Genomic DNA, 27,947 nt, shown 5'->3' on the forward strand with positions numbered 1-27,947 from the left:
GCCACGTCTACTACATGTAGCCGAACTACCGGAGAACAGGTAAGCTGTTCTTAGACTTAAGTGCTAGGATAGTGTCCGCATCAGAGACTTTCCGATTCTAAACTATTTAATAAAAGGTTAACCTTTAAAACCTGAGATTACCTACTAAGTACTAGTAAAACAATCGTGAAACTTTATCGGGTTAGCCCTGGGGTCATTGGGGTTTTCTTAAGTCACCACACGTGGCAATGCCGGCAAGCTCCGTAAAAAAATATATTCGGTGACACTATTAATAACCGGTAAAGCTCGTGACATGTGCCTTCTGTTTTGTTTTAGGTAATTCTTCTTTGCATTGAGATGCGAGACAACGTCTTGCGCCTTTCGAGGTATCGGTAACATGATCTGTGGCTCTGATGTAGTCCCTGGCAAATGTCGAGCAAATCTCGAACAGGGAATGGTTGCGTTTTCTATCCGAGAGCACAACCCGTGAGCTGCTCAAAGAACACTGCCTTAGGCCCGTTCTCAACCGTACAGTACTATATAGTACCAAATACTGTAAACAGTTTTTCTTGCGATACCAGAACAAATGAGCACCGAATTTCGATGTCGTCGATTGCAAAAGTATGGTTCGTGGAGCAGGTGTGCAGGGATTGCCTTCCCTTCACACAAACTTTACTTACGCAGGAGCGATGCCGTCCAACGACAACTTCGGTGTTTCAAACTACGACACTGGGAAGCAGCCCACCATTGATGTTTAAGATATTTTACTGTACTTAAGCAGCGGTGACTCTAAAAAACACTGCACCGGTTTGCTCAACCTCTCTAAGAAATGAATGTTAGATTTTTGGAAAAGGTGTAGCTTACAAAATAGAACGGTCGGACTTGAAAAACATGCAAGCACGATGCAAATCACAGGACGGTATCGAAGCTGCCTCACTTGAGTGATCAGGGGTAATTTGTTGAGTACAAGTTGGAAAGCATAATCCATTACTTCACTGCATTCTAGCCACGAGTATCCGATTCACCCTACCTTTACCATGCAAAGCATGGCGAAGGACTCCCCATGAGCTACGGTATTTTTTATCCGCTGTAGACAACTTGTCTGACAAGGAATCCCATCCAGTCACGTGGGATTACGTTATAGCGATCGTTTCGGCCTTCGGTCTTCATTTTCACGCTTGCCACTTACTGCGCACTCCGTGCACAGTCCTCTGCAACAAGACTTAACGACAGCTACCGTTGAAGAGAAGCAGCTTCAGATACCATGAAGAAGGTTACCTTGCTACAGGCGACGCTGGTCGCACTTGCTGCTCGTTGCGCCACCGCGTCGCTCACGGACCCAGACGTTGGAGAAGGCTACAACTTCCTGCAAGATACCGTCAGGGGCGCAACCGAGAAATTGATCGGAACGCTTGCCCCCAACGCTCAAGCAACAACGACTACTGCCCAACAAGGTCCGACCAGTGGTGAGTTCTTCGTACCATTCGGTACCGACGAACCGTCCGAGGAGCTGTTTGTACATAATAGCAGCCTCGAGAAAATCGTGCCGATCATCAACGTCGCCGAGGAAGCGCTCAACCAGCCCATTCCTACCAATGACTGGTGGGGCAACCTCATCCACGTCACAGATCTCAAAAACGTGTCCAACTACGCTGCCTGGTCGAACCCGTACGCGGTGAAGCTGCCACGTGAAGCGCCGTACGGACTGCAGACCTGCTACTCGTACACGTACCGCGAGATCGGGTCGGAAGTCAACGGAACTGTCAAGTACTACAACCACTCGTACCATAACGATCTGACATTGTCGTCGGAGGAGTTCTTCTCATACGAGCCCAAATACGAAGTGTACGAATGGGACGAAGGAGGTGCCAAACTGCGTACGTGTGACGAGACCACATGCAAATGCATGGACTCGGCATTGGTGAGTGGAATGGCGTTTGTGTGCGATGGACTCACGCCACGCATCGATACCGAACACAATATCACGTACGTGGACGACTCGGCGCCGGGCAAGTTTGTCATTCATCTCAACAACAGTCAGACGTGGGTATTGTACGCGAGTGACAAGAGCCTGTCGCTGCGTGTAGAGGAACCAGTCGTGTTCTCTGTGAACGCTTCGGGGTCGTCGTTGGTGGCGGACAAGGGGTACTCTGGCACGATCCGAGTGGCGATACTCCCGGAGGAAGCGGCTGATGACACCGTCTATGATGAGTACGCCTCCTGTATGGTGATGGGTGGTGGTGTATCGATGGAGTCACGCACGGGTTACTCGCTCCACTGGGACGTCGAGGGCAGTACGTGTGAATCGGTAGGTCTGTTGCACTTCGCTCTGCCACACCAGGTCGAGTCGATGACTGGATCTCCGACCAAGACGACAAGTCCTGGAGCGATCGTGATGCACTCAGCTACGCGTGGTCTCATGGTGGGTCAGGTGACGACGAACCCGACGTGGTCGTTCGTGGAGCCCGAAGCAGACTTCGAGGTGGACTTCTACCCTGCCCGTAAGCCGTCGCCGTGGATTGTTCTGGAGACCGACATGCTGCGTACGCTGCAGAAGGATATCATGGGCAACTGGTCGGATTGGGACGCCGATAGCTGGTACTACAACGGCAAATATTTCCAGAAGTACGCGTCGTTGTGTCTGATGGCAGCAGACAGCTCGGTGGTTGGCCCGGACACACTGCTTCTATCGTTCTGTCTGGAGAAGCTGGAGAAGATGATTGGCCGGTGCTGAACAACTCGCTGTCGCCTCCTCTCATGTACGATACGCTGTACCGCGGCATCATCTCGAGCTCGATCTTCAAGACAGGCAGCATCTACTTGAAGTTTGGTAACGGCATGTACAATGACCACCACTACCATTACGGCTACTTTATCACGGCATCGGCTATGCTTAAGCACCTGGACCCGAACTGGTCACGCATGCCGGAGCTGGAGCAGATCATCTGGACGATGCTTCGTGACGTTGTGAACCCAAGCGCGGATGACAAATACTTTCCTCGTTTCCGTCACTTTTCGTGGTATTTGGGTCACTCATACTCTCACGGTGTGACATCGATTGATAACGGCAAGGATGAGGAGAGCACGTCGGAGGATATCAATTTCTTCTACGGTATGACATTGTGGGGCCGCGTGACAGGTAACAAGGCGGTGGAGGATCTTGGAAGTTTAATGCTTCGTATTGATGCGCATGCCATCCGCACGTACTTCTAGTTGAAGTCGGACAACACGATTCATCCGCCCGAGATCGTGCGGAATCATGTCACGGGCATCTTTTTCGACAACAAGGTGTACTATAGTACTTGGTTCCTTGACCGAAAGTATGCCATTCACGGTATCCAAATGATCCCGGTGTCCCCCATTAACCAGTTAGCCCGTACTTCGACGTTCGTGGAGCGGGAGTGGAATGACATTTTGTCTAAGGAACGCATTGTGATCTCGAAGAACAGCAACAACACGTGGCTCTCGCTTCTACTGGTCAATGCTGCTACAGTGAACCCGATGGATTCACTTCACAAGTTAAAGAACGCCACCATGGATGATGGTCTTTCGCGATCGTGGGCACTGTACAATGCAGCCACTCGTTGCAGAGACGATGTGGATGTACACGTGGCCGCAACTATCGAGTTGACAGTTCAGTTGTAGTAACTCGTTTGAGTACTTAGCGCAGGAACGTAACACTGATCCTTTTCGCTACCGTTAGATGCACAAAATTCAATGACGGTGAAGTTTTGGTTGCCAGCATGAGTTTTGTAAATATTTCTGCCTTGCATCTTTCCAATGTCAAGGCTTGCGTTTCAGTTTACATTCCTTATGGAGCTCACCTCTTGTTCTCATTTTTGGGCTTGATGATGGACAGCCCTTCAAGAACGATAGATCGATTTCACATGGTTGTAAATTTGTGGCTCAAAACGGTTTTCTGCTTAGCAACTGAACCTTTCACCCAGGGCTGTGCAGTACTGCCACTTTTTCCAAAGTACTGGCGGCAGTAGAAGGATGCAAAGCTGAAACCTACTGCAGTACTCAGTAACTCGATTCACGGCGCCTGAACTACTTAGTAGAAGTACTGTAGTACTATCTAACTACTGCTTACGACCAGCTTAATATTGTCAAGTGTGGTCCACACTCTCGCTTGTGCGGTCCACACTCTCGCTTGTGCTCCCGCTGCTCGACCAAACTAGAGGGACGCTGCTTCTCGCAAACGCGGATGCTCGCATGCTCCATTCGCCGAAACTCCGCACGGTTGTGCTTCATCAGCACCTGGATCTCAGCTCGACGGTTGTCTGTGCTTGTACGTAGAGGTCCCATGACAAAGGCTCCCGTTGAGAAGACACGCTCTTGGAAGGCGTTCGAGGGGCTCCGGCCTAGCCATACACGGGCAAGAGCAGCAATTGACGGGAATGTTGCAGCCCCAGTCTCACGGTACCAATGGCAAATGTCGATGTGCTCGCATAGAGCTTGCAAGATCCAGCAAACGTCGTTTCTGCGTCGGACTAGGAGTAACTTGGTGAAGTCTGCTTCCGTCAACCGGTCGTCCGATGCTTGTTGGAGCGCAGCGGGTACCCAGTTCACACTGTGCTGGTACCACTTCGCAAGGACCTCATCGGCTCGGTCGTGAAGGCTGGCCACAGGCGTGTTGCTTGAAGATGAAGCAACCAATAACGCGCCACACATCACTAACTCGTCGTCAACCGACGGTACCAAGTCCAGATTCGGTGGTGTATCCACGTCCGTGTGCAGACTGTTATTCGTGTTGGAACCGTGGATTGCCCGAAAAACTTCTCGGTGTGCGTTGCGAAGCATTTGCTTGCCCTTGCTTATAACGGTATTCACATCACCTGCGTCTTCTGCGAGCCCAGCGGTATCATCGGAGCCTTCACCAGAGACAACCCCACCAACGGCGGCTTCTTGGCGTAGCTTTGGAGGATGAATGAGACTGTCGACCGTGAACTTCGTTCGGGGGTCGAGCAACAAGATAACCACCGACTCAGCCGTAAGCGTGGGCAGCCTCTTCATAACTTGCCCCTTAGTCCGGTTCACACAAATCATGGCCTTGTCTGAGAGTGCGTCAATCTGAACATCGTTACGGGGAAGTGACTTCTCGTTTGTCTTTGGTGATCTCGCAGCGTCGAGATCGTAGATGTGGAATGTGTCTGTGGCGAGCCGGTCAAGCGCATACTTCATCAAAACGATAAGCTCTGATGAGACTTGGTTGCTGCGCTGTACGTCAATGCGCGCGAGGTCAGCCAACGAGTGCGTGATCGCTTCAACTTCTACTAGCAGTCTCCACTCACTGAATGTGAACTTTTCGAATACGGCCGAATCGTCGTAACTCTCACAGTGCTGGAAATATGCTTTGAGCGCGGGGTAATTGAGGATAGTGCGCTGGAAAAGAGTTACGGAGGATGCTACGCGAGTGTCACAATCGACGATTGGTTTCAATTCGGGGAGACAGTAGATTTGCTGCACCTTGGCGAGATGCTCAGCCCTTTGCGGTGAGTTAAAGTAGTTGTTCAGACTTCGAACCTTCTTGATCAAGGTGGCTCTCTCCGGAAATGGTCCGCCAACCGTGCACAAGCGCCGCTCCTTTTTCGGCTTGTTTGTCGTGGGGTTCAGCAGATAGACAGTCTCATAGTTCTCCCGCATGCCCATACCGTATACAAGGCACAGATTCAAGACATGCATGGTGCAGTCCGTCGGTAGCGAGTCCTCAAATAGTTTCGAGACCTTCTTGGCGCTAGGCGCGGTATCAGACATCGTAAATTGCGCCATTGACTCGATGTCGATCCCGTAGAACTCTTAAAACCTAGAAGTGATCAGCGTCTTGATCTTGCACGAGTCATGTGAGCCGTTGTACACGGTGACCAACAGCGCGATATTGACGAGCTCCCAGCTCAAGTCAATGAAACTTGCAGAAGTTCCGACTAGCCCCTTTTTACCACTTCCGGTGGTGCAGCCGTCATGCAGCACATTGAGGAAGGGCAGGTTGTACGAGGCCCTGAATTCAGCGGAAAGCATACCCCCTGCCAAGAAACAAAACCGTTCGAACGAGGCATCCATCATACCATAATAGGTCCTCTGGGCGAGAACGGTAGTGTTCCCCGAAATCAAGCGAACAAAGTTGCGGAAGTCTTCTGTTACCACCGTGCTGTACGGTAGACCGTCATTGAGCAACCACCTGGCAATGTGCACGTTAAGCTCCTTTGCCGTCGGGCCCCATAACCTTTACAGTGCACCTCGTTTTGCCATTGGCGCCTGGGACGACAAGTGGGCAGATGAATCGACAATGCTGCGAGAAAAGTATCCAGGGGTCGACACAAGTTGGTTCCGAGCTCGCTTGACTCGCTTCTGCATCTCAGCCATACCGACCGGATGCTTGCCATGTTTTGAGACCATGTGGTTCTTGGCATTGGAAGTGTGACTCCAACGCCGAAGCCCGCTCATACACGCATCTCCGGGGTGGTTTGCCTGGCTGGTGGCGGTTGCCGCACATAGAATGCATATATGGGTGAATCGATCAGCATCATCATCATCACCCACCGCATAGGGAGTTGCGAGTACATGTGCCACGTCCCACACGTTATCGCGTTTACCAGGTTCACGGAAGTGATGCACAATAATCGGGATCCCGTATGAGTCCACGCCAACAGGACTGTCGGGCGGCAACGTTGCCTCCGACGAATGGCTGCTCAGTAGCTCCGTCGTATCCGTAGAGTCCTGGCTAACGGCAAGTTCTTGAGATGATTCAGGCGCCCACCCCACAATCTCGAAGGTATGTCGCCGATCGTCCGCAGCAACAGTCCCCGCAGACAGATTCTTGGCTCTCCAATTCGTGACACACGACGCGCTGCAAAATCTATAACGCATCTGTTAGTAAAGTGAATTCAACCATAGAATACCTATAATGTGTAAAGATTACTTACCGCACGGCGATGTTGTCCGGGTCGTATAGGCTGTTAGAGCAGAGATGATGGACCGGCCTTTGGCAAACGGAGCAAGGATCCGTTATCGCGATGTCGGGGTAGTCACATCCAACAAAAGAGCACTTCATTGGCGCGAGAGAGGCGTTGAGCGGGCTGGATAGGAAGTCTGGGTCGCAATGAAAATCGCAAAGTGAGTGAAAGCTCGCTCAGATCGCAAGTAAATGAGACTGGCCTGCGCATCAGACCCGAACAGGACTCGCTGAGCGAAATTACTTTGCAATTGTGCTTGAAGGCTCACCAGCAGCCATTCAACTTGCAAACCCGTCGTGTTCGAGTGAAGAAAACGACGGGAACATGACACGATAGACATACCGATGCCGCATACAGCTTAGTGATCAAGCCATTCAGAAATCCAGTGTGGTGGTCAAAACGGAGCGTGTTCCTTCTTCTTCTGGATCTTGGCAGTAATTCGATAGTACTATCCGAGCTCCAATCTGAGTTACTGAGTACTGCTGTAACAGTAGTATCAAAATTGGCCGAGTTACTGAGTACTATAGTAATAGTAATAGTACTATAGTACTATTTTCTACTGGTGGGCCGGATTACTGCACAGCCCTGCTTTCACCAACTGTATGTCAATATGACAGTACTTCTGAAGTATTAATACAAGTACAGTCATGCACCTCGTTTTCGGCCCCGGTATGGCTTAATAACCTGCACAATCTAATGATTGCGCTACATGCATTGCGCAAATGAGTTGCCCATCTCCTTTGGCTCAATGGTATTCCCCTCCTCGAGGAGGGATGAAACGCCGCACTTCTATCAGCTCAATCACTTCACCATACAACAGCTCATTATAAATTTTGTTGCAAAACGCCATGGCACGTCGCCCGTTCTACATTGAATCGAGGCATTATTAAAAGTCTCAAGGACCACTACCGTGCTAAGAAGCAGAAGGCCAAGCTGGACATGTTTTACAAAGGCGAGAAGTATACCCCCGTCAGTATTTATACAGCGATGAAGTGGTGCTCAGAAGGTTGGCAAGACGTATCGACAATGACCATACGAAACTGTTGGAATCACACTGGTTTTGTGTCGAAGATGGATTTGAGATTTGTACTTAATTAAGTAATACAAAGTAGTACATTTGGATTCCATCTGTTCCTCTATAAATATTCGCAGCTCGTAGACTCTATATGGTCCACCCCGCCGAATACGAGGTGCACGACTGTACTAACTTAGCAAGAGAAAGGCCACCAGCATTCGCAAATGATTATAGGGGGGGGGGGTGATAAAACAGATGTTTTAAATGTACTGATATTTAGTTAAGAAGCGAGGCGATCTTGCTCCTGTCCGACAGAATACCTGCGTGCCGCCAGCAGTTTTGAATGGTTTTGGGCGAGATCTCGTCGTAGGCCATCTTACTCCAACAAAGAGCGGTGTAGATATCAACTTTCTCTTGGTCCCGTAAAAAGCGGTCGACACAATCAAGTACCTTTAAATCCCTGTACTTACTCTTTAAGGCTCGAATAATGCCTTGATCCAGCGGCTGCAAACACGAAGTCGTATTCTTGGGCAAAAACTCCAGACGTACATTGCTCAATGCAATGGCGGGTCGTATATGTGAGCTTTTCCAGCTTGAACGCACGTGTTGCCCACGCTGCGAGCTGTGTGTTGGACAGTTTGCCTCTGGCGCGCATATCCTTCGCATACTTGCACATGGCGATCTTCTGCTCCATATTAAGGCGGATCCGGCGCGGCATGGGGCTGGCGGTCATGGTCGCTTGGAAGAGTGATAGTGTGCATGGAGGGAGGCGTACGTAGCGGGAGCATATGTTACCTCGTACATTTAATCTCTATTCTCAGTCTTTCAATGGTTTACTTAGCGAAGAGGCCGGACCGGTCATCTTTCCCGCCAAAATCAGTGCATTTTTGTGATTGGCCAGCTGAACCTGTATGTACCGTAGCAGATATGGCGGGGTATTACGTAAGTAGGTGACGCTTACTTTGAGGGACTTCTGTAACTAGCCTGGGTTTTTTTTTCCGCATAAGCCTTGGAGTTGAGATGTTTTAGCTACCTTATTTTAGTAAGCGTTTCTGACTGAACGTCACTTTGAGTCCAGGACATGTATTAATTTGCTACCGTTGTATTTTTGTTAGTATAAATACATCTAGTAGCTATTTAGTGGCTAATAAAAAAATACATGTACTTCGAAGAAGTACTATCACTCCAAAGAGGATCGTCTGGTCATGTATGTGCGCAAGCTTCAGGAAATCAGCTGGTGTGAACTCACATGTCAAACACACGCTTGCGGCCTACTGCGCACTCAGTTGCACAGTCCCTTTCCAGCTTCTGCCCTTAACAAGAACTCCTTACTGTCACGGACAAACGAGATAAAACTCGGATACCATGAAGGTCCTCGCTCTTTTGCAAGCTGGTGTAGTTGCCGTAGCAGCTCGTCGAGTTGCAGCTTCACATGCCGATCCCGACGTTGGTGAAGGATACAACTTTCTGCAAGACACGGTGAGCGGTGCAACCGATAAATTGATCGGAACACTTGCCCCCAACGCTCCCGCCGAAACTATCACTTCTCATCAAGGCTCGACCAGCGGTGGATTCTTCGCACCGTTTGGCACGGACGGACCCTCCGAGGAACTCTTCGAACGCAATGGCAGCCTCGAGAAAATCGTGCCGATCATCAACGTCGCCGAGGAAGCGCTCAACCAGCCCATTCCTACCAATGACTGGTGGGGCAACCTCATCCACGTCACAGACCTCAAAAACGTGTCCAACTACGCTGCCTGGTCGAACCCGTACGCGGTGAAGCTGCCACGTGAAGCGCCGTACGGATTGCAGACCTGCTACTCGTACACGTACCGCGAGATCGGGTCAGAAGTCAACGGAACTGTCAAGTACTACAACCACTCGTACCATAACGATCTGACATTGTCGTCGGAGGAGTTCTTCTCATACGAGCCCAAATACGAAGTGTACGAATGGGACGAAGGAGGTGCCAAACTGCGTACGTGTGACGAGACCACAGGCAAATGCATGGACTCGGCATTGGTGAGTGGAATGGCGTTTGTGTCGGCCAAGTACGATGGACTCACGCCACGCATCGATACCGAACACAATATCACGTACGTGGACGACTCGGCGCCGGGCAAGTTTGTCATTCATCTCAACAACAGTCAGACGTGGGTATTGTACGCGAGTGACAAGAGCCTGTCACTGCGTGTAGAGGAGTCAGTCGTGTTCTCTGTGAACGCTTCGGGGTCGTCGCTGGTGGCGGACAAGGGGTACTCTGGCACGATCCGAGTGGCGCTCCTTCCGGAAGACGCGACTGATGACACCGTCTATGATGAGTACGCCTCTTGTATGGTGATGGGTGGTAGTGTATCGATGGAGTCACGCACGGGTTACTCGCTCCACTGGGACGTCGAGGGAAGTACGTGTGAGTCAGTGGGTCTGCTGCACTTCGCTCTGCCACACCAGGTCGAGTCGATGACTGGATCTCCGACCAAGACGACAAGTCCTGGAGCGATCGTGATGCACTCAGCTACGCGTGGTCTCATGGTGGGTCAGGTGACGACGAACCCGACGTGGTCGTTCGTGGAGCCCGAAGCAGACTTCGAGGTGGACTTCTACCCTGCCCGTAAGCCGTCGCCGTGGATTGTTCTGGAGACCGACATGCTGCGTACGCTGCAGAAGGATATCATGGGCAACTGGTCGGATTGGGACGCCGATAGCTGGTACTACAACGGCAAATATTTCCAGAAGTACGCGTCGTTGTGTCTGATGGCAGCAGACAGCTCGGTGGTTGGCCCGGACACACTGCTTCTATCGTTCTGTCTGGAGAAGCTGGAGAAGATGATTGAGCCGGTGCTGAACAACTCGCTGTCGCCTCCTCTCATGTACGATACGCTGTACCGCGGCATCATCTCGAGCTCGATCTTCAAGACAGGCAGCATCTACTTGGAGTTTGGTAACGGCATGTACAATGACCACCACTACCATTACGGCTACTTTATCACGGCATCGGCTATGCTTAAGCACCTGGACCCGAACTGGTCACGCATGCCGGAGCTGGAGCAGATCATCTGGACGATGCTTCGTGACGTTGTGAACCCAAGCGCGGATGACAAATACTTTCCTCGTTTCCGTCACTTTTCGTGGTATTTGGGTCACTCGTACTCTCACGGTGTGACATCGATTGATAACGGCAAGGATGAGGAGAGCACGTCGGAGGATATCAATTTCTTCTACGGTATGACGTTGTGGGGCCGCGTGACGGGTAACAAGGCGGTGGAGGATCTTGGAAGTTTAATGCTTCGTATTGATGCGCATGCCATCCGCACGTACTTTCTAATGACCTCAGACAACACGATTCACCCACCTGAGATTGTCCGCAACCACGTCACGGGTATTTTCTTTGACAACAAGGTCTACTACAACACGTGGTTCCTGGATGAGAAGTACGCCATTCACGGTATCCAAATGATCCCAGTGTCCCCCATTAACGAATTGGCTCGTACCTCGACGTTCGTGGAGCAAGAATGGAACGACATCCTGTCAAAGGAGCAAATTGTCATTGAGGTGAACACCACCATTACGTGGCTCTCGCTCCTTCTTGTGAATGCAGCAACGGTGAACCCCATGGAGTCATTGCACAATCTGAAGAACGCAACGATGGATGATGGTTTGTCGAGGTCTTGGGCGCTCTACAACGCTGCCACTCGCTGCCGTGATGAGGTCCACGTCAACACGACTGCTGCCGCTCAACTGACCGTCAAGGTGTAAGGATGAAGCTGTTGATAGTTTTCGTGAGAACTACTACAGTATAGAGTGCAATGGAACACTCCACGATGAAGTCTCAATTGTAGCTCTGGGCGATTAAACTGGGCTTTAAAAATGGGAAATTGATTTTTTCGCTCTCAAAACGTGAAGTTGGCGACGAGTTGTTGTACAGTAGTTCATGAAAGGTACAGTGCCGACGTGGCTTTCATTATTTCGAGTGGAGCTATTGCTGTACCTGTACCTCACCGAGATGCCTGGGCGATGCCAACGCTAAACCTTAGTCACCTCCGACAGAGCGCATGCTCTTCTCGCTGAGCTCTCGGCAAGTGTTGGGCAAGAGGAAGCTCAGATTACAGGTACAGTACCGGTACTGTACACTCGTTGGAGTCGTTGTTTTGTTAAGCTCCTCACCCACACAAAAGCCAATCGTATGAATTTGCTCTTCCCTATTTGGAATCCAAAGGCTGAACGTTTGCTGAAGCGAGTTGCGCTACGACGCCACAATAAAACTATAACTGTAAACAATTTCCCTTCAATTCAAAGTGAAAACCCCTACCGGTAACTTTGAAAAAAAATCGTGCTTCGCTTGTTCTTATTGGACTTAATGTGCAGAAAATCCACAAATTACTACTTACATATTTTTAAATATTGAGCATTAAGAGTTTAACTAATATTCGTACGCTATGATTCACACAGTGAATCACAGCGCAACCGGTCATCGCTCAAACCAGTACTGCAACATTACAAGCTCAACACAGTTTACTCTTAGAGTAATCCCTCCGACCGTACAGGGTATCATACCCTGGGTATGTACGACTTGGTCACCTTTGAATTTCATAGGGTCGAAAAAATGTGGCGATGGAGACAGGGAGCTAGGCCTATCCAAGTTTCTTACCCTGAGACTCAGTGAGTTCAGGACTGAACGCCCTCGCCATTTGCGCGCTAGCCGCTTACTGCGCACTCACAGTCCTCTCTCGAATAGTTACGCACGGCGGGAAGGCGAGCGAGATGAAGCTGTCGGTGTGGGCTCAAGCTATTGTAGCTATTGCGATGGCGACACGTAACGTGGTAGCTACGGTTGATGATCCTGATGTTGGCGAAGGTTTCAACTTCCTCGACGGAACTGTGGAGGGTGCCACCGAAAAGCTAATCGGTACTCTGAGTCCCAACGCTCCAGCGAGTACTCAGCAAAGCCCCATAAGCGGTGAGTTCTTTGGGCCGTTCGGCACGGATGAGCCATCCGAAGAACTCTTTAAGCGAAATGGTAGTCTCGCAAAACTTGCTCCGATCATCAACGTTGCTAAGGAAGCACTCAACCAACCGATTCCAACTAACAAATGGTGGGGCAACTTGATTCACGTGACTGCTACCAATAGGTCGGAGAACTTCCCCGCGTGGGCTCAGCCATACTCTATATTTCTGCCTAAGGTAGCTCCGTTTGGCGTGCAAGCGTGTTACCCCTACACATATCGTGAAATGGCACCGGAGGTTAACAACACCGTTAAGTGGTACTCTCACGGTATTCACAATGACCTTACGCTCTCCGCGCAAGAGTTCAACGAGACAAAACCCAAGTACGAAGTGTACGAATGGGATGATATTGGTATCAAGCTCCGTACGTGTGACCCTGGTAGTGGTGGGTGCATGGATTCGGCACTCCTGAGTGGAATGGCATTCGTGTCGGCCAAATACGACGGACTCACGCCACGCATCGATACCGAACACAGTATCACGTACATGGACGACTCGGCACCGGGCAAGTTTGTCATTCATCTCAACAATAGTCAGACGTGGGTATTGTACGCGAGTGACAAGAGCCTGTCGCTGCGTGTAGAGGAATCAGTCGTGTTCTCTGTAAACGCTTCGGGGTCGTCGTTGGTGGCGGACAAGGGGTACTCTGGCACGATCCGAGTGGCGATACTCCCGGAGGAAGCGGAAGACACAATCTATGATGAGTACGCAGGATGTGTGGTGCGTGGTGGCAGTGTTTCAATGGAATCGTGCACGGATTATTCGTTGCATTGGGATACAGAAGGCAGTACTTGCGAATCGGCGGGTCTGCTGCACTTCGCACTGCCACACCAGATAGAGTCGATGAGTGGGTCTGCGACCAAGATGGCAAGTCCTGGCGCTATCATTCTTCATTCCACCACGCGAGGGCAGATGGTTGGCCAAATTTCGACATTATGGTCCTTCGTAGAACCTGAGGCGGACTTCGAGGTGGATTTCTATCCTGCGCGAAAGCCGACTCCTTGGGTGGTTCTCCAGACAGATATGCTGAAGACTCTGCAGAAAGACATCATCGCAAACTGGTCAATGAATGCAAACAGTTGGTACTACAACGGCAAGTATTTTCAGAAGTATGCGTCACTATGTCTGATGGCAGCCGATAGCTCCGTTGTTGGGACGGATACAACATTGCTTACTTATTGTTTGGAAAAGCTGGAAACCATGATCGAGCCGATGCTAAACAACACTTTGTCGCCACCTCTTGTCTACGAGACTCTGTATAGTGGAATTGTCTCGAGCTTAATCTTCGAGAACGGATGGCTGTACATGGACTTCGGCAGCGGAGTCTACAACGACCACCACTACCACTTCGGTTACTATGTGACAGCATCGGCAATTCTAAAACACCTGGACCCAAACTGGTCTCGTATGCCAGAGCTCGAGAGAATTATTTGGACGATGCTGCGCGATGTCGCCAATCCGAGCTTGGAAGATCCTTACTTTCCTCGCTTCCGGCACTTCTCCTGGTACCATGGCCACTCGTATTCACGTGGTGTAACGCTACTCGACCACGGCAAGGATGAGGAAAGCACCTCTGAGGACATTAACTTTTACTACGGAATGACGCTATGGGGAAAAGTTACGGGGCACAAGGCAATGGAGGACCTCGGAAGTCTGATGTTGCGTCTGAATGCACACGCCATTCGGACGTACTTCTTGCTAAAGTCGGATAACACTGTCCACCCACCGGAGATTGTCCGCAACCACGTCACGGGCATTTTCTTCGACAACAAGGTGTACTACAACACGTGGTTCCTCGACGAGGTATATGCGATTCATGGTATCCAAATGATACCGGTGTCCCCCGTCAACGAGTTGGCGCGCACGTCCGAGTTCGTGGAGCAGGAGTGGAACGACATTTTGTCCAAGGAACGCATAGTCACCATGAAGAACAGCAACAACACGTGGCTCTCGCTACTGTTGGTGAACGCTGCCACGGTCAACCCCATGGACTCGCTGCACAAGCTGAAGAACGCCACCATGGACGACGGATTGTCGCGGTCGTGGGCGCTTTACAACGCGGCCACGCGCTGCCGCGACGGAGTTGATCTTAAGGGCACGGCTACCAAACTCCAGGTAGCAGTTGACGTTTAGGTGTCAAAGCTTGTAGCTTAGGTACTTGTATAGCTTACGCCTATCCATGCCGAGCGGAATGAAGGTCACATTGAAGCTATGGAGGAGTGAAGGTCGTGTTGAAGTTTGTGAAACGGCAGCACCGCAAGGTCAAACAATGTCGCTTTACTGAGTTTTTTTACTTGCGACAGAATATCGTTGTTGAAGTTCCTCTAAAGTTTAGAGTCTAAACTTTAGATTTGAGTCTAAAGAACCTCCCTCTGTACGTAATCATCATTCTAGATATTTTTACTTTGTTGTAAATGACAGCTCGGTGCTTACATAATGCTTCTCTGGCAGCCACGACAATGGATTCCCAGGCGTTGAATGTTGCTTGATTTCTAACTGTAAAGAATGACAAGCGACATAGGGAATGGCCGCTAGAAAATCGCATGGCTTCCTCCAGCTGACATTTTTGCTGAGGATGGTCTTCCTTGCGGCTCATGATCTGCGACGCTATGATTGCTCGGACAAGAAGCATGACTGGTTTATTCCCCGAAAATGTTGCGCTCACCTGTCGGAGGAGGGTCACCTGCTCTACTGAAGCAGGAAGAACCTCTTCCTACATGTACACTGTACAGTACTAACGTTAGTAAGCCTGTCTTAAGGACATTCCTAGCTCACTCCCAGCAGGGCGCTTCAAAAAGTAAAGATTCTCCAGCGTTTCAAAACGGCTGCCAAAACAAAACAGCTACTGAAGTAAAATTTTACGGTCGATCTTCTTCCGCTCCTAAAACCGCCGGTCTAAAATTGCGCATTCACGGGAAAATAACTGCGCGGCTCGTCCAGTCACTCGCCACTTTGACATCTGTTCGGTGGGCCAAGAGCGAAAAAGCAGCCACCTGCAACAGCCTCCCCCAGCCCGAGAGCCCGATCGATTGCAGCACACCAGACCGGAGCCCAGCGCCCCATTCGATGCTTTGCGTTGTCCAGAGCTCTATCCAGGAAGAAGCAGTGGACTCGGACGCAGACGCGGCCAGGAGGAGCGAAGCAGCTGTCGTCGTGTAAGGTGGAGACGCATCAAGGGCCCAGATGGCGCCGATCTTCCCGCCACTCAAGAACAACTCGGGGGCCCGGACATCGGATAGCAAGCCCAGCAAGAGCAAGAGCCCCAAGGCGCTGGACTACAAGAAGTGGGGCAACGTCAAGACGTGGACGTTCGCTCAGCTTCTGGCCAGTTCCTTCGCCAAGGTGTCGCTCGAGGACGCCATGAAGAACGGTGGCAATTCCCTCAAGGGCAACAAAAAGCCCACGAGTGGCAACAACGACTGGGACTGTTCCTACAGTTGCCTCAAGCCTCCGTCCGGAGTGTCATCGTCGTCAAGTACAGTGCCTTCAGAGGCAGATACCAAGGCGTCGAGTGGCACTAATGACTGGGACTGTTCGTACAGCAGTCTCAAGCCAGTAGCATCATGCCTGACGATCTCAGCGTCGTCGTCTTCGAGTACGCTGCTGTCGGATGCAGAGACGAACCATCTCAGACACTCGATCGAGGAGCTACTGGAGCTCGCACAGACCGTCGAAGAAGAGTCAGAGGAAGAAGGACGTGATCTGACACGGTACGTGTTCGACATCGTCCGCATCATTGGCTCGGGGTCGTACGGTACAGTGCTGCTGTGTCGCTTGCGAGCTTGTCCCAATCGTCTTTTCGCGGTCAAGGTCGTGTACAAGTCGAAACTCAGCTGTATCAACGGTCTCGATGGCGACAGGAATGCCACGCGTGAAGCTCGGCGGCTACTGACGGAGAAGAAGGTTCTCTGCTCGGTGAGTCATCCTTTCATTACCAAGATGTACTGCTCGTTCGAGACTCCGGACGCTCTCAACTTTGTGCTCGAATATTGTCCTGGGGGCGACATGTACTTCCTGCTCGAGAAATTCGCCAAGAACCGCCTTCCAGAAGACCATGTGCTGTTCTACGCCGCCTCCATCGCATTAGCGTTGCGTTACCTGCACGAACGTGGCATCTTGTACCGTGATCTTAAGCCTGAGAACATCTTGCTGGACGAGGCGGGTTTCGTACGTCTAGCTGACTTTGGCTTTGCACGCGAGCGGATGACCCGGTCGGAGCAAAGCTGCAAGAGTTTCTGCGGGTCAGCAGACTATATCGCACCTGAGGTGGTGCGTGGCGATGGCTACGGTCTGGCTGCTGACCTCTGGAGCTTCGGCTGCGTCGTGTACGAGTTGCTGACGGGTTATCCGCCGTTCTACTCGCCACGCGACCGTGCTTCGCTGTTCCGAAAGATTGGAGAGGACGAACCTAGCTTCCCGACCCACTTCTCGCCTGATCTCTGCGACTTTATCTCCGGACTACTGCATAAGGATGCGAACCAGCGTCTGGGTAATGGCTCGAACGGAATGCAGGAGATCTTTGATCATCCGTTCTTCGCTAATATAAGCTGGCACCGTCTCGAGACGAAGCAGGTAGCTCCACCGATCGTCCCAACGTTGGCCAGCGAGTTGGACACGTCCAACTTTGAAGACCAGTTCACGTCGCAACAAGTCGAAGGCCACCTTGTGTATGAAGAGCGGGAACCACAGTGTACTGTGTCGGACGAGGAAGAAAACAGCTTTTACTTCGGCGACTTTGACTGGTGCGCTGATGCATCTCATTTCCAGTAAAAACCGAGAATTCTTGCTGATATAACAACAGGAAACTCGCTTTCAATTGGCGCGAGCAGGCTACATGTAGACGGATGCGAAATAAATTAAATGTTGTTGGGCCTACACATGCACAACAAAATTGTTGTCAGGTACTTGTGTGCGCTGTTCAACGCATTCCTGAACCCATTCCTTCGTGACGACACGAGGCTCCGGCAAGCCTTGGTGGCGTAAGTTCCTGATGGCGGGAGCCAGTTGCTCCACTTGCGCTGGATCGGCAACGACATGTGTGGCTGAAGAATCGATCTCGCGTGCAACGACTCCTCCATATAATTTAAGCTGCTGCTCGATTAACTTCATCTGCCCCATGGCGAGAACGTCAATGTCTTTATCTTCTGAAGAAGAGCTGTTGTGGAAGTACACGACGCAATGGGCCAAGAACGTGAACGCGCTATCCATCGCTTCCGCTTCTTCCATCTCCAGTTCTTTCAGCTTGAACTGCCAAGGTAAACTTGTGTGCTTACGCTCACTAGCACTCGATAGCTCCTGTAGAATACGTCGAAGATCGTCCGGAGTGACGTGTTCCGTGAAATGGTCTCCGTATCGGTCATATTCCTTCGCCAGAAGCTGCCGTTGTAAGTCGGTAGCAGAAATAAAATCACCCGCCTTCAGAGACACCAACCGAGAGGCTACTATACAATTGAATACCCATCTGATGTGCACGACGTTGAACAGCCCCTGCTTCTTCAAATTCACAACCTTGAAACCAGAATCTCCAGCGGCAACAACATAGTGCGTGGACCCGGCTATCGGATTCTGCACAATGGCACCCCCGAACGAGTGCAGCAGCTTTTCGACCGTTTGTTTCGACAATTGCATAGCATTCTTTTCGAAAATCCCGTCTGGAAACGAGGATGCAAGATCTTGTGGGGGCTTTTGATACTTTCCAGGCAGCACGCAGAACTCCATTCCTTCGAACACGTTTCGCTCTTGCTCAATTCCCTCCAAGTCCGCCCTGGAGTAATCTTGGAGGACGCCATTTGGACGCCGAGCTGAGACGGTCTGGCGCTTCTTAATGCGTTTCGTAGCACTCTTCTGTCCCAAAGCTACTTCTGAAGCCCGCTTGGTAGATAAGCTCCCACGTGCCGCATTTAAATCCTGAAGATCAATACACTGATACCATTCCTTATCGTTGCGGATTGCCTTGCAACGAGGGAATCGAATGGTGAGTCCTGTCTGGTAAAGTGTCGTGAATGACAACTCAAACCCGTACACTTCGAGGATCTTGGAGTGCCGAGGATCGATCCATACATCCGGTCTCAGGTCGCTCTTTTGCGGTTTCCAGCCGTTCAAATGCGACGGAACATTGTCGTCGTCCCATGGCTGCCAGTATGGCTCCAGTTCTTGGCGCATTTGCTCCAGCTCTTCCAAATTGTATCCGGTGCCAACTTTTGCGAACGTGTACACCACTGGGCATGCAGCACCTGGCTTGGTCGCTTCTGCCGCCTTCTTCTCATCTAACGAATGTGCCAAAACACCAAGCAGAAATACAGATACGTTGCCACTGCGGCGTCTTCCAGTCCCGTAAAATCCGCCGACAATTATAACATCCAAGTCGGTTGTCATGCCCGCATAATCTGGCTTCAGCTTCAACCATTTCTTTGCCTTTCTGCTGCTTTCACCACACATATAATGAGCATTTAAGTCTTTCATAATCACTCCCTCACCTCCGTTTGATACCTGCTGATCAACTTCTGCCATAACCTTTTCATGTCGTTCCTTTGCAGATTTGTCATTAACGAGCTTCTGCTCAATAATGATAATACGGTGGTCTAATGGCTTAAGAATACGGAGCAGTAACTTGCGTCGTGCATGGAGCGGTAGACCCATAACAGCACTAATTTCACCAGGATCTTTGAAAACCTCACGAATTAACTGTTCGGCTTTCGGTCCTCCACCAACATAAACCACATCCCACACCACGTAGCACAGCCATCGGTTCGTTGCTTCTCCTTTGCGCACTGCATTGGCGGTATTCTTCAAAAGTCCAAACTCCCGAAGTCGATACTCCGTATTGTCCCACACCATCATCTCCCCATCCAAAATGCAATCGATTCCAGGCTCCAGTTGCGACAGCACGTGTGGCTTAATCGAAGGTGCATAATTCTCAGTGTAGTTAATTCCGTTCCTCGATATAAACTGCACTTCTTTTCCCTGCACATGACAAGTAATTCTCTCTCCATCCAGCTTTGGCTCCATGACAAATGCGTCGGCATTGATCGCGCTGATACATTCTCCAAAATTCACTCGTTTCGCCAGCATCGGCGTGAAGACTTGGAACGGCTCGAGCTGAGGAACATACCGCACAGCAGAGTTCCGTAGCTCCTTGCACACCTTATGCAAGTCGTTTGTATGGTTATACATCTCCATTGCGTCTGGATGAATAAACTTTAGCACACGCTCGTGTCTCAGTCCGATCTTGAGGTCTTTCAGGATCACTCGGATGATCCACTTTTGCTCATCAGCAGAATATTCCGTCGCGAGCTTCATGAACACTTTCTTCCTCGCTGCATTGTTGTCCGCCTGTACTAATCGGTCAAGTAGCGTGTTGACATCTTCCAAGGTGTGGTGAGTCTTGGATTTTGTCCTTGCGCTCTGGTACAGCACAACGTCGAATAAAACAGCGGCAAAGTCGCCCACGGACTTGCTGTCCACGATCTTGGGGTCGTTAAAGTGCTCAAGCTTTTGCGCGTCCTTACTAATAGGCGCTAGTCCTAGTACGTCGATGTAGATCTTGGCAATCTTCTTCTCTTTCAGCATGTACGTGCGCTCGCGGTCTAATTGAGGCAGCACAAGGCGGATGAGAGGGTACAGGTCGCCTCCGCCCACCTGGGCACGCAGGCTGGAGCTGAACAACATATCCAGCTTGGAATCGTTCTTGCGTGTGGCCTCTACGGCCTTCAGCACCGAGCACAGCGCCGTGAACGACAGCCCTAGCGCCGCGCTCTGGTCCAACGCGGCATCCTCTACTGATGCCATTTTGACAAGTGCGGTAATTTGCACTTGACTACAAAGAGTGATGGTCGATGGGCTTTGACCAATGAAATGTGCTGAACCCAGCTTGACCAAAAGTGAGCAAAGTGTCTGTATCAGCAGCATGGTTACGGGCAGCTCGTCCTTATTAGGCAGTGAAGTGAATTCGTCGCGTGGGACTTGATATTTTTCCGAAGTGTAAGCAATGTTTCTTGGCGCTGTCTTCGAAGTCGCGAGCGCAGCATACGAGCTGTCGACGGTGGTGACGGACGTGATTCTCAACTACGAGTACATCAACCGCAACTGGGTCGAGGAGTACATTCTGTCCATCGTGTTCCTTGTTGCGAATGGCATTGTCATGGGAATTGTGGGGATTGGTATAGATAAGCTGTACCCGGATCGCTTCTCCAGCAACTCGCTGATCAACAAGGCGCTGGGCTTCTGCCTTGGGTTATTTCAAATGCGCGTATTCGTCGAGACCCTCTACTCGGCTGTTGCAAGTATTAAAGGTGAACGAGAGGATAAACGTGCACAAGACGACGCTGACCCAATCAACAATGCAGGCGATTCACGGACACACACAGTGGGTGGACACACTGTAACTGAAGCGACGAGTCGAGACGTTAGTGGGCATGTCAAGCAGCTTCAAAGCGGACTACTGTACGCAACGTTCATTCAGGCTATAGTGCGTGATATTTCGCTGTTCGTACTACAGGCAAATGCTACTATTCATTACCGCAAGTGGAAGTTTATCGACCTATTCACAGTCTTCTCGACATTTATTACGCTGACGCGCGGCACAGCGGCGTACGTGGCAAAAGAAGACGGCAGTGGCATGAAGTTCTTAGCTTTCGTGTTTCTCGTAGGGCAGTTTGTGTTCCGATTGGGAGCAATTTTACTATTGGCTATGACCAAGGGCTTCGCGATCCTTGTATACGGTATTGTGATCACACTGGTTGCCATTCTTTGGACTACCAACCTTCGCTTGGCGCATACAAGTCACCGCTTCGTGGACCAGTTGCCTCGCGCGGTTATCTTCTTCCCGTTTTTCACACTTTTCGTCGTCGATGGCTCAAGGCTTCGCACAACAGTCAGATGCGAAGAAGAACACAGCGCTCGCGGTTATGAAGACGCTAGCGCAGATCACTCCAACCACCGCTACGGTTGCATCTGAGCTGACTCCGAAGTCAGTATAACGTGGAAGGAAGACGGCAAGAAGTACACCGACAACATTTTCGAGACAGCGCCAAAGATGGAGATACAGAAGATTGGCGCTACGTAGAGCAGGAGCGGCTGACCCATAACGGGCAGTCAGCGTGATTCCAACAATGTGAAGAATAACGGTGAGACTTTAGAGGTACCTTACTACCTAAGAAATGCAACCACATCATAAAAAATCAATCAAAACACTTTCTCATTTCGTAAACGACCGTTATTGCCTAACTATTGTCGGCCATGTCTTTGAACACTTCAGCTAATCCAATTCCACTTATCAAACGCTTGGTGGCGAAGCCATGGAGCTACTCTCCGCGCAGCAGAAGCGCGAGTTCTTCGCCCAGATCGAGGAACTGCTACGTCCACCGAGACGTCGACCGAAATCAACTCTCATTTCTCAAACGACCGCAGGTTCGAACGGGACGCGGCGCGAAGCAACAAAGTCATTTGCCATTACTGAGAAAGAGCGTTTGCCAACGCAACTACAATCGGTTGGCCGTCCAACTGAAGCCACAGAAGCTGGGACGGAAATGCGCGACCTGAAGACGATTGGTGCCCTGCAACTTGAAAAACGGCCTCCGGAGCGGAAGCCCAAAGGTCCAGCTGCCAAGAAGTCGAAGAGTGGCGCTGCAAAAACCTCTGTGGATCCTAGCACTCTGCTATTGCATGACAAACGGGTCTTGTTGGTCCCATTCGGGCCCGATATGGGTCGCAAACGAATCGAAATTCTGCAAGGTTTGGTCGAAAAACTTGGTGGCAGTGTGATGGAATCTATGAAGACGAAATCAAGGACAGGTGGCGTGGATGTAGTGAAGTGGGATGAAGTAGGTTTGGTTGTTGCAAGTGCTCAGCTGACACAAGAAAAGGCGGCGGAGTTCTTGCATATTGATAAGTTCCCTCCTCCTAACATCGATGTCTACACGCCAGAATGGCTAGTATATTTACGGCAGGAAAAAAAAATTCCTGCTGCAGGCTCGATGTTGACATGGGCCGAGCAGCAGCACGCTCAGGAGGAAGCAGCACGACACGAACAGCATTGCGAAGAGGTGGCACAACAGTTGGAGGAGAAGCAAGCGCAAAAAGATAACAGTGACAGTGACGAAGGCTCGGATTCGGAGAACTCAGGCACGCGACAAATTGTACGCGCACCACCCGTTGAAATCAACAGTGAAGAGGTTCGCGAGCAACAAGCTGAGTTAAGCGAGAAGAACCGCAAGCTGGTCGAGGAGCGCACACCCATTTTCTACAAGAACAACCCCGATTTTCGCCCAATTACCGAGTCAGCGGTACCAGGTTCGAAGAAAGTCAAAGGCGAAGGCTTCATTTGCCAACAATCGTCAGGTACGCTGTCCTCTACGATTAAATCGCACTCGCTTCCACTAAAGGTCTGCAATTTGTATACACAGCGGTCCAGCAGAATCTTAATGCTCATTTGACCGATCCATTGGAGGAAATGATGGAGTTCCTTGACGTTGAACGGGATGTCTGGCGGCAGTACATGTATAAGGTAAATTGTAGCTACCGCGTACAATTTCTGGAGCTCGAGATTAAGTGATTTTTGCAATGCAGAAAGTGGTGTCGAGTCTGAAAGCCATGCGCCGTCGCGTTTGCAGTGTGAAGGATTTCAAGGATATGCACTGGGTGAAGGGACGTTTGCGAGATAAAGTCATTGAAATCCTCGAGACTGGTCGTCTGGCCAAGCTCGATGCCAAGAAGAGCAATCCCAGATTACGTGCCTTGGTTGAAATTGCTCGAATCTGGGGTGTTGGCCCTGCGACGGCAGCGAAACTTTATGGTCAAGGATACAAATCAGTGACAGAATTACGAAAGCCTGAAGCTGCAGCGGTGCTGACAGCACAGCAACAAATTGGAGTGAAGCACTATGAAGACTTTCTCACCAAGATTCCAAGGTATGTTGAATTGGCTGCCGAAACACGTTTACAAAAAAAAACTTGTGATGCCTGATTATGTAATGATCGGTCAGAGCTGAAGTACACCAGATAGAGCAAACCGTTGTGGATGAAGTTCACAAAATGATTCCGAATGCCATCGCTCTGGCCTGCGGCTCGTATCGCCGCGGCAAGCTTTCGTCCGGCGATTGTGACGTTCTTATCACAGATCCAGACGCTGACGCATGTGCTATCATGCCTGAATTGCTCAAACGCCTCCATGCGTCGGGGTTTCTTACTGGTACGCTTTCTATGAATTACTTTGGTTCAGTTTCCTCATTTTTGGTTTGCCACCAGACGATCTGACGCACTATCAAAAGCAAAAAACTGGCGGCTGTGATACCTACATGGGCGTTTGCCGCGTCTCCAAGGTTTATCTCAATTGGCAGTACATCACTACGAATTTCTGCTGAGTGTTAGTGTGCTGCTGACAACAGGATCTACCGTATCGCCGCTTGGATATCAAGATCTACCCGCGACACTTTTTTGGCTTCGCAATGCTGTATTTCACGGGCAGTGACCACTTCAATCGAAGCATGAGACTGTTTGCGAACAAGAATGGTTGGAGTCTATCTGACCGTGCACTCACTCGCGTGATGCGGGTGAACGGAACCAAGGTGCGACTTGGAGACAGCGTCATCTGCGAATCTGAAGTGGATGTGTTCATCGCTTTGGGGCTCGAATACAAACACCCCACCGAACGCAACTGCTTCGACATCGAGTTTATTGAGGAGGATGAAGCTAAAGCCAAGCGAAACTCTAACACCAATGGAGCTGGTAGCGAGTAAGGAGACAGTGTATTCCGACATGTATACCTTGAAGTGATAGCACAAAGTTGTAAGCTCAACATGTTTAACTTGGCAAAAAATGGCAACTTACCGATTTTTAAAATGGCAACTTAGCATTTTAGAATAAATTAAAAAATGATACGATTAAGTGTCTAGCTTTGTCATGATTTAAATTCGATAAGGGAACACAGCCTGATTCACGGCTGCAGCACGTTGATGCGTGATACAGGCGACCGCAGAATTTCACGTCGAGTCTGTAGACAAACCGTCTCCGTCTGCTGTAGAAGGCGTTAATGGGCCATGACGTTTCCGCTTAGCCTTGGTGGGTATCGTCGACGTCGAAGAAATTTGTGATTTCACCGTCGGCGGAGCTGACGCCGCCGCAGTACACTCAAGTAAAGGCGGCTTAGGTGTTGACGTGTCAGGAGCTTCGAGTTCTGAATGCCCCTTCCTCATATGGGTGTAGAAATTGGCATTCCTTAGTCTCTCGTGGGTACCAATTTCTGTCCCGATAAGGAACGTCTGGTGGCATTTGAAGCAGCGAGCTCCGACAGCATCATACGTTTGCAGCCGCTCCCCAGGAGGCGGTGCAAAAGCTGCCACATACCTTGCGAACTTCCACAAGTTTCGCAATTTCATGGCTCGTGGCAGAAAATAGTCGATCTAGTGGAGGATCTTTTCTTGCATCATAGTGCAGTGGTGGCCCTCGACGCCAAGCATCGCTCGCATCGGCTGCAGCTTCAGTTTGACCCGCGGTGCACACATCGGATGTAGCGTTAGACTGCCCCAGGACACAGACCTGTTCAGGGATTTCGGCTTGGGCAACGCGATTCACCATGTCTGGAGGTGAGCAGAGTCCTTGGATGGTATCGTCCATAGTCGATTGGAGGGATAGTCGGCGGAATGGAAAATGAAATGATCTGCATGTACTGTTAGAGGCTTGTTCTTTCGAATGATCTTGATTGCACCATGTACATGTATGTGGTGCTGATTGCACCATATATGCGGCGCTGCAGATGGGGAAATTAAAGAACAAATCAAACACTTTATTTTCTTTGTTGCAGTAGATGTTTCGATTTTCCTGGCGTCAACAACGAAATTTCCTGTCCTGTACATTACATAAAATAGCCCCGGTAAATGAATGCAACTTGCCTGGGTCATTGTAAGTTAAGGAGGAGGAATGACTACAAACCATTTTTCAGCTCACCATGGACGCAGATGCAGAAACAAGGGCTCAACTCCACACTCGCATCGTAGTCATCCGCCCAAACGCCCTCCTGTGGCCTCAGGAAGGAGAAGATTTGGACCCCAGGCTACTTCATTGTTTTATTCCCTATCTGCTCCGCCTCGCTCCTCTAACTGAGCGTACTGGAGGAGGTAATCTGGTGCCGACAGACACTGGGCGGTACTTCCGCATTCGACCCGAAGAAGTGGGGCTCTATAAGTATTCCTACGCGTCCAAGTGGGGGTACACAACTCAGGAGGCAATTGCTCGGGGGAACCAGGTGATTCGGGAGGTTACAACAGGCCGAGGCGTCCCTGAGGCGGGGCTCAATCCCATGCTCGCCGTCGCTTTTGCGGGACTTCCACATAGCCGAAGGCTGCCCAATCAGCTTGAACACGGCTTACGCAACGCTTTGAAGCGAGCAGAGCTACGACTCCGCTACCATGCAAGCGGTCCAGTCCCGATGCCGCGCGATCGCACCGTATTCTCTGAGCCCTTTGAGTACGCAGTATATCGGCTCCGCGGTGATGACCTCTTTGTTGTATACGCAGCGTACGCAACTCAGCTCGAAGAAGGTCGCCGGGTAGCGCTAGAGACCGTTGAGCGCATGGATCGACAGCGCGCTCAAAATATCCGCACTCGGCGTCAAGAACTTCAGCACCAATTCCGTCGTGCAATGAATCAATGCAGGCAAAAAATCGTCGGGAACTCATCGCCACCTCCGCTGTGCTATCTGGTCATCAAATACCTCCGGATGTGGTCCGGGTGCAGCTTGGAGGGCTGCACGCAGATCATCACCAGGCCATGGTGGCTCTTCGTCATGGGCAAGCGCTGCAGCGAGCAGCGTTGGAAGCCCAGTTGCAGGCTCTATTTCGAGCTCCTCACGTTGCCCAAGTGCTATGATCGTTCCTAATCCGAGCGATGCTCCCCGAACAACAGGCGGAATTACCTAGCAGAAATCTGGTTGGTCGAGGCTGAGAATTAGCCACCATGAGAAGTACCAGGATTTTAATTTCTTAAATTTTCTCCAAAACTGAAATTGGATTAGTCTACTCTCATGTCGCATAGAGAACCAAATGTTGCAGATTTCTGCTAAACCGGGGAGATTACACTATGATGTACGCCAAAACGTCCTATTAAAGACCAATTCACGCGTCATGTCGCAAAAAGAGAATAAGAGCGCCGACGCTTCTCTTCTTCGTCTCGGTCTCGAAAGCTCGTCTCAAAAAAACGGCAGAAAACTGGTTGGTCGAGGCTGAGAATTAGCCACCATGAGAAGTACCGGTATTTAATTTCTTAAATTTTCTCCAAAACTGAAATTGGATTAGTCTACTCTCATGTCGCATAGAGAACCAAATGTTGCAGATTTCTGCTAAAACGGGGAGATTACACTATGATTTACGCCAAACCGTCCTATTAAAGACCAATTCACGCGTCATGTCCAGGCATCTACAAATCTGGCATTTGCCCAATTTGACTGATTTGACCTGAATCTGGCATTCCGACGACACAGGAAATGGCACCAACCTGGCACCATACTAAAAGTAGTATTAAAGTACATCGGGGAGATCTTCTTAATCTAAATGTGTCGTATTTCTTGTCTGTTAGAGCGCTACTAGACTATTCATTGATCTCGAGGCCTGTTAAACTCTCAAGCAGATCGTGCTGTTTTGAGTGTAAGGCTCCTTCAAGGGAGAAATTCGTCAGCCTGCTTCTTAAAAGGTTTTTTTCCCACTTCAGAACAGAAAAATCGCTTTCAACCGAAGATGTACCAGGAAATGTAGTCGCAATTCCTCCAGCAAAACGATGTAGCATCTGAAATCTCCCGCATACATCCTTCCAAGCATCTTCGAAAGTTGTCACGGTCTTAAGTTCCGATGATGCCTCGTCGATTTGACGTCGAAATTCGGCTTGCGAAGCATAAAGGTCGGCTAGAGCGGCATGCTCTTGCTTAATCATGTCAGTCTCCACCTCACTCCATCGTGAATGCAACCGATCACGGTGTAAATTGATAAGAGCTGATATATCTCTCCCCTT

General features: G+C 50.3%; 9 protein-coding genes across 9 annotated transcripts; 8 read left to right on the forward strand and 1 right to left on the reverse strand.

Annotated features, from left to right (window-relative positions):
• Nucleotides 1-1,243: 1,243 nt before the first annotated feature.
• PITG_03508 (glycoside hydrolase, putative) lies at nucleotides 1,244-2,713 on the forward strand (the record flags this gene model as incomplete). Its single annotated transcript, XM_002906530.1, has 1 exon — nucleotides 1,244-2,713. The coding sequence occupies one exon, from the start codon at nucleotides 1,244-1,246 to the stop codon at nucleotides 2,711-2,713; it is 1,470 nt and encodes a 489-aa protein (XP_002906576.1).
• A 608-nt stretch (nucleotides 2,714-3,321) lies between these two features.
• PITG_03509 (uncharacterized protein) lies at nucleotides 3,322-3,624 on the forward strand (the record flags this gene model as incomplete). The annotated part of the gene is made up of 1 exon (XM_002906531.1): nucleotides 3,322-3,624. The coding sequence occupies one exon, from the start codon at nucleotides 3,322-3,324 to the stop codon at nucleotides 3,622-3,624; it is 303 nt and encodes a 100-aa protein (XP_002906577.1).
• Nucleotides 3,625-9,312: 5,688 nt separating this feature from the next.
• On the forward strand, nucleotides 9,313-11,703 carry PITG_03511 (endo-1,3(4)-beta-glucanase 1, putative; the record flags this gene model as incomplete). Its single annotated transcript, XM_002906532.1, has 1 exon — nucleotides 9,313-11,703. One exon carries the CDS (start codon nucleotides 9,313-9,315, stop codon nucleotides 11,701-11,703), a length of 2,391 nt encoding a protein of 796 aa, XP_002906578.1.
• Nucleotides 11,704-12,708: 1,005 nt separating this feature from the next.
• On the forward strand, nucleotides 12,709-15,174 carry PITG_03512 (endo-1,3(4)-beta-glucanase, putative; the record flags this gene model as incomplete). The annotated part of the gene is made up of 3 exons (XM_002906533.1): nucleotides 12,709-13,671; nucleotides 14,143-15,066; nucleotides 15,118-15,174. The coding sequence occupies 3 exons, from the start codon at nucleotides 12,709-12,711 to the stop codon at nucleotides 15,172-15,174; spliced, it is 1,944 nt and encodes a 647-aa protein (XP_002906579.1).
• A 960-nt stretch (nucleotides 15,175-16,134) lies between these two features.
• Nucleotides 16,135-17,721, forward strand: PITG_03513 (protein kinase, putative; the record flags this gene model as incomplete). The annotated part of the gene is made up of 1 exon (XM_002906534.1): nucleotides 16,135-17,721. One exon carries the CDS (start codon nucleotides 16,135-16,137, stop codon nucleotides 17,719-17,721), a length of 1,587 nt encoding a protein of 528 aa, XP_002906580.1.
• A 102-nt stretch (nucleotides 17,722-17,823) lies between these two features.
• Nucleotides 17,824-20,739, reverse strand: PITG_03514 (DNA ligase, putative; the record flags this gene model as incomplete). The annotated part of the gene is made up of 1 exon (XM_002906535.1): nucleotides 17,824-20,739. One exon carries the CDS (start codon nucleotides 20,737-20,739, stop codon nucleotides 17,824-17,826), a length of 2,916 nt encoding a protein of 971 aa, XP_002906581.1.
• Nucleotides 20,740-20,938: 199 nt separating this feature from the next.
• On the forward strand, nucleotides 20,939-21,644 carry PITG_03515 (uncharacterized protein; the record flags this gene model as incomplete). The annotated part of the gene is made up of 4 exons (XM_002906536.1): nucleotides 20,939-21,233; nucleotides 21,297-21,331; nucleotides 21,374-21,540; nucleotides 21,605-21,644. The coding sequence occupies 4 exons, from the start codon at nucleotides 20,939-20,941 to the stop codon at nucleotides 21,642-21,644; spliced, it is 537 nt and encodes a 178-aa protein (XP_002906582.1).
• An 834-nt stretch (nucleotides 21,645-22,478) lies between these two features.
• Nucleotides 22,479-24,237, forward strand: PITG_03516 (DNA polymerase lambda-like protein; the record flags this gene model as incomplete). Its single annotated transcript, XM_002906537.1, has 6 exons — nucleotides 22,479-22,701; nucleotides 22,774-23,289; nucleotides 23,355-23,455; nucleotides 23,518-23,858; nucleotides 23,933-24,127; nucleotides 24,195-24,237. The coding sequence occupies 6 exons, from the start codon at nucleotides 22,479-22,481 to the stop codon at nucleotides 24,235-24,237; spliced, it is 1,419 nt and encodes a 472-aa protein (XP_002906583.1).
• Nucleotides 24,238-25,893: 1,656 nt separating this feature from the next.
• Nucleotides 25,894-26,823, forward strand: PITG_03517 (uncharacterized protein; the record flags this gene model as incomplete). The annotated part of the gene is made up of 1 exon (XM_002906538.1): nucleotides 25,894-26,823. The coding sequence occupies one exon, from the start codon at nucleotides 25,894-25,896 to the stop codon at nucleotides 26,821-26,823; it is 930 nt and encodes a 309-aa protein (XP_002906584.1).
• Nucleotides 26,824-27,947: the final 1,124 nt, after the last annotated feature.

This window comes from Phytophthora infestans, genomic scaffold (genome assembly GCF_000142945.1).
Source record: "Phytophthora infestans T30-4 supercont1.4 genomic scaffold, whole genome shotgun sequence".
Classification (NCBI taxonomy): Eukaryota; Oomycota; class Peronosporomycetes; order Peronosporales; family Peronosporaceae; genus Phytophthora; species Phytophthora infestans.